This window comes from Cebidichthys violaceus, unplaced genomic scaffold, assembly GCF_023349555.1.
Source record: "Cebidichthys violaceus isolate CVI_PGR_0920_01 unplaced genomic scaffold, fCebVio1.0.p SCAF_9, whole genome shotgun sequence".
In the NCBI taxonomy this organism is placed as follows: Eukaryota; Metazoa; Chordata; class Actinopteri; order Perciformes; family Stichaeidae; genus Cebidichthys; species Cebidichthys violaceus.
In genome coordinates this window covers 8,298,803-8,306,871 of record NW_027176975.1, presented here as the reverse complement: position 1 = coordinate 8,306,871, position 8,069 = coordinate 8,298,803, and the positions used below count along the sequence as shown (strand labels likewise).

The 8,069-nt window shown below is 39.2% G+C and overlaps 1 protein-coding gene across 2 annotated transcripts; it reads right to left on the bottom strand.

Annotated features, from left to right (window-relative positions):
* Nucleotides 1–87: 87 nt before the first annotated feature.
* slc8b1 (solute carrier family 8 member B1) lies at nt 88–8,012 on the bottom strand. Of its 2 annotated transcripts, none has more exons than XM_068703973.1 (15): nt 7,631–8,012; nt 5,954–6,106; nt 5,305–5,357; nt 4,814–4,871; nt 4,530–4,635; nt 4,255–4,422; nt 3,727–3,840; nt 3,564–3,641; nt 3,281–3,411; nt 2,982–3,123; nt 2,745–2,866; nt 2,261–2,414; nt 1,000–1,080; nt 831–895; nt 88–696 (listed from the first exon to the last, which is right to left on the bottom strand). In XM_068703973.1, the coding sequence occupies exons 1-15, from the start codon at nt 7,790–7,792 to the stop codon at nt 505–507; spliced, it is 1,779 nt and encodes a 592-aa protein (XP_068560074.1). In that variant the 5' UTR covers nt 7,793–8,012; the 3' UTR covers nt 88–504. The 2 variants fall into 2 exon arrangements, with proteins under 2 accessions (XP_068560074.1, XP_068560075.1); XM_068703974.1 differs by having other exon boundaries at nt 3,564–3,638.
* Nucleotides 8,013–8,069: the final 57 nt, after the last annotated feature.

The following is an 8,069-nucleotide window of genomic DNA, read 5'->3' as shown; positions in this document are numbered from 1 at the left end:
TGCATATATGTATTTTTGCTGTACTATCATACTGCTTATTTACAATGTATCATTTAACAAAGACCAGCATACCATGACTACGACCTGTAAAAACAAATACCAAAATTATTTAATGCTGTAGAAGCAGCTTTGTACAAGGTCATTTTAACATGTTGTTTTACAGTACATTTAGTTAATTCACAATGTTTAAAAGTATACATTTCTACAACCTGTGTTTTCTCTCACAAAGTGCCATCTCAGCATCAGTCAGCACAAACAAGAAGAAGTTGAATAAAGGCACAGTGTAAAAGTTTTAGCTCTCCCTGAGCAGAGAAGTCTGTTTGTCATTCATTTGCCTGCTTGGTTTTGGATGGCCTTTGCTGAAAGGCAAGTGCACAAAGTACTGTTGATTGTTGTATAAATAGTGTATTAAAATTATGCATAGAGGAGGGTGAAGTTCTGTTCCAGTGTGTCATTTTGCTTCATAGGAGGACGTCCTTCATCTCAGACGGGACAGATTCAAATCTACACAAAGTGGATCTGGCCAAACTCCGTGAGCAGTGCAATGAGAAGGAAGATGGCGTAGAAGACGAGAAGGAAGATCCCATATCGCCGATCCAAGTGGAACCGGCACAGTGGAACGATGACGAAGGACAGGACCAAAGACAAACCCAGAGATCCTGCCAGAACCCACGTCAACAAACCCTCTGATTCAAACTGAGGAGGAGAAAGAGACAAGGATGCATCAATGTTTGTGGGTTTCATAACAGTCATGTATTTGCCACTTTTATATTTCTCTGAACCTTTCACCAGAATATTAAACTCTTGATCAGTGTATTTGAGAAGACTACCTGCACATCAGCGTGTGTGTTAACCATCTGCACCAGACATCCTATACCCACTCCAAACAGCATGTCTAAAGAAAATACAGTCAAGGACAATTCATTAACTGCCACTGTTTTACATGTCTATGAATAGTTTTTTTTACTGAAACACGTTCTCTTATAAAAATAAGGATACTGAAAATGATGCCTCCAAAGCAGGCAGCTATGGCCATTCGTGGGTAACCCTGCCGGGCTATGGTGATGTCAGAGAAACAGTCTGAAAAAGAGATATGCAGAGATATTCAATTACAAGCATATATATAAGCATTACCAGTAAATATATCTTACTATACTGACTTTTTTTTTTTATCATTTCTCGACATACAATACTTTTTTGTGACTGTTTTGACAAACTATACTGTGACTTAAAAAAAAAACCCTGACGTTTTTTTTTACTTTCTTCGACATATATGACTTTATTTAACATACTAAACAATGACTTTTTTATTTACTTTTTTTAACAGTCTACTGTGACTTCATTTGACATACAATATTGTGAATTGGTTTTTCGTTACTATACTATGACTTTCTTCGACAACCTACACTGACTTTATTTGGCATACTAAACTACAATTGATGTATTGATGAACTACTTTTTTCAACATACTATATTACGACTTTTTGTCATTGTTTGACATATGATACTGTGACTTAAAAAAAAAACTTTTGACATACTATATATGATTTTTTTTTAAACTTTTTTTCCAACAAACTAAACTCTTTTGTGAATCTTTTTTTTTGTTGAATTTTTTTTGGAATACTAAACTGACTTTCTGACTCTTCGACATATACTATGACTTTATTCAAAATACTATACTGTGACTTTTTTGACATACTATATAATGGCTTTTTTATGACATTTCTGACATGCCATAGTATGACTTTACTTTACTTTTTTCATCATACTATATTGTGACTTTTTTCGGTCACACTATATTATGACTATTTGGCATACTAAACTATGACTTTTTTTACATACTAAACTATGACTTTTTTGTAACTTTTTTGACATACTATACAATGATTTTTTTTTTTTTTTTAAATACTAAACCATTACTTTTTCTTTGCTTTTTTCAACATACCATATCGTAACTTTTTGGTCTTTTTTCATTACACTATACTGTGACTTTATTCGGCACGCAAAACTGACTTTTTTGTAACCCTTTTTGACATACTAAACTGACTTTTAAGTGAATTTTTACAACATAAACGACATGACTTTTTATGCTGCAGTATACTGTGACTTTTTACAACATATTATGCTGACTTTTTTATGACTTCTTTACATACCATACTTTGACCTTTTATGACATACATAATAGTCTACCCATTGCGAGATGGTCTGTAGTTGTATATGTTTTTTTTTTTTTAAAAGGAATCAGGTTCACAAATATCACCTCCTATGCTGTTGCCCCAGGCCAACAAAGTCAGCCCCAGCACAGTGTTGCTGAGACTCAGCACCACGCCGAGCATGTGCAGAAGACTGACCACTTCAGAGGCCGCTGCACTGATCAACACTGCACTCGCCACAAAGCCCAACAGAGCAAACAGCTGGAGAGAGGAAAAGACAAACTTAGAATCGCATGCAACATGCATAAATACACTACATTAATCCAATCTGGTCAGAATCATTTTTTTTTGGAGCAGCGATTATAATAAATATATACAGTATATATTTGTCAGGCTCTAGGGAGTCTACCAATTTGGTCCAGACTGAAATATCTCAATAACTATTTGAGTGATTGCCATAAAAAATACATTCTTGGTCCCCAGAGGATGAATCCCACTTTGGTGATACTCAAATATCGACATATAGATATACATCAGTCATATTTTCTATTTGTCCAATACTTAGTTCTTTTAATATACACAAATACTTACTGGATGATATCTGGGAGGAGAGTCATTAGTGGTAGTGCAGAACACAATAGCAGACAGGAAAAGTCCCAGCAGAACCATCAGCAGCCAGAGGGGAAACTGCCCTTGGATCATATAATTTCCATCTAGACATTAGTTAAAGAAAAAAGATGGAGATTAAAAAAACAACAAAGCAGGGTGATGTTTGACGCATTTACTTAATCTGATTATGGCTGCTACAGTATGCCATGCTGCACTTACATATTCCTGACTGAAAAGTGAGCACACACACCAGAGGAGCAGTGATCAGATGAAAACAGTTCAGTGGGCGTCTCCAGTTCCTGTCTTCTTTATCAGGGTCGACCACAGGGATGCAAAGCAGCAGCAGGAACTCTAAAGGTGTCTGATGGGTTTCAGGAGAGTTTAAAAAAGCTTTTCACTCTTTTGACTTGGTGTACCAATCAGATTCATTCAGACATTGAGCTTTTTCCCCTGCCCCCTTGGATCTGTCTAACTTCACACACATACACACACACACACACACACACACACACACACACCTTCAGTACTTTGAGGACTCTCCAGCTCCATGATTTCCTCCTCCACTTCCGGTTGTCCACAGGGTTCAAAGAGCTTAGCAGGATCTGACTTGTGGACTCAGAGTAAGGTAGAAGTGGCCTGTACTCTGACTCTGAAACACACACACACACACACACACACACACACACACACACACACACACACACACACACACACACACGTATGTTATGGTCCTGATCATGCAGAAAATCCTGCTGTTTATTAACTTATATAGTGGTAAATAGAAGGCTGCTGCATTCCCACCATACTCCTGTTGAATGCTCCCTCCAGTCACACAGGGGACGTCTTCATCTTCTGACGATTCGGATGAGTGAAACTCTGCTGTAAAGACAAAAATATCACCCCTGGCAATTAGGACATTTTTATTTTGTATTTTTCTGTGGGTACACGTTTCAGTGTTTCTAACCTGGATTATGTGCAGCGCTCCGGACACTGGAAGTCATCGAATGTTTCTGCCGGTTGTAGATGTACGCACTGATAATAACAGTCAATACATACACCACATAGAGACTTAGGTACCCTAGAAAAAGGAAATGAAACACAGTGAAGCTAAAAATGTCTCAGTGTGTGTGTAAAATACTGAGAGCTTGGAGTAAAACTTCTCTTGAAACTTTATACACATACAGTATGTCCTACAGCATACAGTACTGTTTGTATGGAAATATCAAAAAATGTGCCAGAGAGTAGGTGATTCACAGAAAAGCAGGGCTGTGACTCTTTGCACTGCATTCTGGGATTGTTTTTGGTCAGAAAATAGATGCGATTGCAGCCTTAGGCCGTAGATGTCGGCACCAGAACAAGAAAGCGCTTAGACATACACCACCCTGCAAGGCTGCAAAGTCCTCTACATTCCTAAGTAAGTAAAAAAAAATGGCATTTTCAATTATTTAAGTCATACAAAATCAAGGAGTACATGCCAGATCTATAGATATACCCAGTGTTTCTCCCAGTGCCGTGGTTCCTCTGTACAACATGAGGAAAGTCCAAAACACTGCCACCATGTAGAAGATGACGTCACGCAGAAATGGACGGGAGGCCACAGCGAAAGGCTTCACCAGCGCCACGCTGCCTGCAACTACTGTGGTGACAAATATACCAGCTCCTGTGTTCAGAGGGGGGGAGAGAGAGATAGAGAAAGGGCAACCATGTTTTCATATTAAAAAGCTTGAGGTGTTCATTGCGTGTCTGTGTGTGTGAGACTGTGCCTACCAAACAAGGCTCCGACAGCCAGCCCAGCGGTGTGTGGGTGGGAGAAAGCTGCTACGGCACTGAAGACGTCAGGAGCTCCATTACCAAGAGCCAGAAATGTCACACCCTCAGCACAAACACCAGTCAAGGAAAAAAATCTTCACAAAAAAAAAGAATCTAATAATCATCGAAAGTGAAATGGCAAAAATCCCTCAGAGAGAGGAACTGTGTTGGTGAATCTGATTGCTTAACGTACATAAATATCACAAAGTCAGGGACGTACAGTGTATGTAGATAAAGGATACAGCCACATTGTGAGTGAGGTGCAAACTGGTAGAGATGGCTGACAGGTTGGGACAGAAACTGGGGAGAAAAAGTGGAAAAAGTGAGTATGCTCAAGAAAAACATCTCTGAATCATTTTATACAAAACAGTAATATAAAATACTGCAGCTTCTTTACCATTCAGCTAGTGTAGAAGGTTGGTTAGTGTTTGGGGTAAAAGAGCAGAACAAACTGTCCTTCCTTTGAGGAAATCTCACAATCTCACAACTCAAGCGGAACAATAATGAAAAACTCTCCAGTCATGTGACTCTGCTTCATATGACTATTAAGCTGACCGCACTGATGGCATGATTGTGTGTGTAGTCTGCACATGTGGCTTGTTATCGTAGCGTAACACACTCCATAGCTGAATCTATTCACTGAAAATGAGTGATTTCGGCTTGCTGGCATGACACACATAAAGAGGAACTTGAGGGACGCACATTTTGACACTGGCAACATTTTGACACTTACAATTTAGACGCTGTGAGTCCGAGAATGAGAAACAGAAAGAGCAGCCATATGATCTGTGGAGAAGCAGAAAAAAGTTAAAGTGAGAAAAGTTTTCTTAACACACACTCGGAGAAGACAAAAGTTCAGCTTGAGTTGTACGCAAATAAATGATCTTTAAACTTACTCGGTTGATCAAGTTGACCCTGATAAACATGGCCTTGTTTGACCACACTGATCCTATTGTTCCTAATCTGTAAAGTAGACCCTTTACATTCTACACGACAGATTTTCAAACTCTCACTGTTGTACCCCCCCCCCCCCCCCCCCCCCTCACACACACACACACACACACACACACACACACACACAACGTGTTTAATGCTATTTTCGGTGTAATAGTTTGATTTGTTATGTTGCAAAGAGGTCAATTCAGGAAGTTGTACATTCTTACAAAAAAGCCGTTATTTAGCAAAAAGTGAAATGACTGAGCGCGGTAATTCACAAATTTGATAAGTCCTGATTCTCCCACAGCAAAGTCATCTTCCTCAAAAGATCAGCTGGTGCTGAGCTGCAGTTTCACACTGTGTACACACACACACACACACACACACACACACACACACACACACACACACACACACACACACACACACACACACACAGGTCTTACACAGAGAGTGATGGTGAGAGGTGTGAGGTTGGGAGGAAGCAGACAGAAGGCCACATGAAGGTAGTTGATGAAGCCATCTTCCATGTTACAGTCCGGTGTGTTCTTCACAAATGCACATCGGTCTGCAGCACTGAGGTTCATCACAAGGTGACACTGAACACACACACAAAGAAAGAACGTTTTTTAATGCTTACATGTGTGAATGTCTCAAATTATATTTGTTTTAAAACAAATTTGACAAGGTAAAAATCAAGATGAGTATAACAAATACTTTATTGTTGAATATTCTTAAATCCAAAGTATTGTGAAAGAGCAGGGCCAGATTAAAGCTTTAGTGAGCAGTGGGGACAAATTCATCACTGGGTCCCAGTTCTCCCCGTTTCTCATTGTGTTTACCTTGTTGTGTTAAGTACCCATCAAGTACAATACACACTACATGTGGCAGCTTTGTAATATTTTGCCCAGAAACCAAGCCGTTGTAGTATTTTAATCAAACAATAAAAGTATTGAGGGATGTCCAATATTGCTATAAAGCAGTTGTACAACATTGCTTACAATGGTCTTATAAACCAAGATATACTGAAGAAATTGCTTCCACAATGACAAATAAACATGGTGTCACAGTGTAAACGCTCAGTGGTAACTTTATTATCATCAGGTACCTCTGTAACAGCTCAGCCATGAATTCTACCTTCACAAAGATAATAATGTTTCATTTGGATTCAGGCTGGCAGAGAGGTATTCATATGTTTATTATTGAGTTTGTAGTTTGCAGTAGTGTTGAACTGGACTGCTTTAAATAGCTGTTCTAATGTTTTACATCATCAGAAACACATTTAACAATATAATAAAACACCATCAATAAATCTTTAAAATAGACTTAAAGTCAAGGCTGCTCTACAAGACATGGCCATGTCAAATCAATATAAGGAGCAGTGCAGGTCCTGACTTTACCATTTTACATTACAAAAGGGACTTACAATAAGTGCATGTAGATTTGTGGATACAACACAAAAAATGCAAGATTCATCCAAATTAATTTGATCAAATACTCTGAACTGCCTCAACTGCTACATTTAGAAACAATAAGTCATAAAGAAAGAGTCTTTAGGTTTGTTTGTTTTTTTCATTTCAGCTTATGTTGTGCTTTAGTGGTGCATATTACCAAAAACAACTTTGCAGTCAATCAAATTACCACAAACTAACTGCTAGACCGTTTGCCTGGTTTGTAGTCCAGTGTTGTTGAGGTCCCTCAAATTGTGATAGGAATTTCTTTTCTATATTGATGTTTTGTATTTTATTGATTCTTTTTTTGAAAAGGAGGAAATAGTTACATTATCTTCAGTCCCACTATCACACTGTGCACCTCTCTCAGTATAACAATACACTTATATCTATCCACCTGGATCTAGAGAATCCAAACATCTGCCCTGATGTGAACATGCACGTTTTTCATAGAGCACTACAACTTCATTATCAAGTGCTGTAATCACGTGACAGCTGACAACCTGCCAGCTTCAAATATTAAACCAGTAAAGAGTTAGCACACACACACACACACACACACACACACACACACACACACACACACACACACACACACACGACACATGATAACCCACTTTCACACGGATGACAGTTGACATGTAAATGTGGTAGTTGTCGAACATCACCGACCTCATCGTTGCCGTCTGGAAACATCATGGTTTGTGTGTTGTTGGAAGAAGATCGCCCGGTTAATCCAACAACAGGCTGGTTCCTGAGGACGTGGGAGCCCGAGGTGACCTGCTGGTGACACGACCACACCAGCAGAAGAGACAGGTAAACAACAGGAGACATGGTTCACTTTATCCTGGAGACGCGTTCATACTGGTGGACTGGACTGTGGCCGGTTGTTTTGCTCCTGCAACCCGGACCTTTCAGTTTAAATGAAACCGTAAAAAAACGGAATAAAACCCCTTAAAATCCACGTCGTTATTGTGGCTGTAGCTTCATGGTTTGTTTCTTTAAGTCTCTAGACGGCTCGCCTATTTTCGATGTCCGTGAACATGTTGTACGTTCAGCCTGAAACCCCACCTACTGTTTTTCCAACCAACGCGCGGCGCATTCACGGACT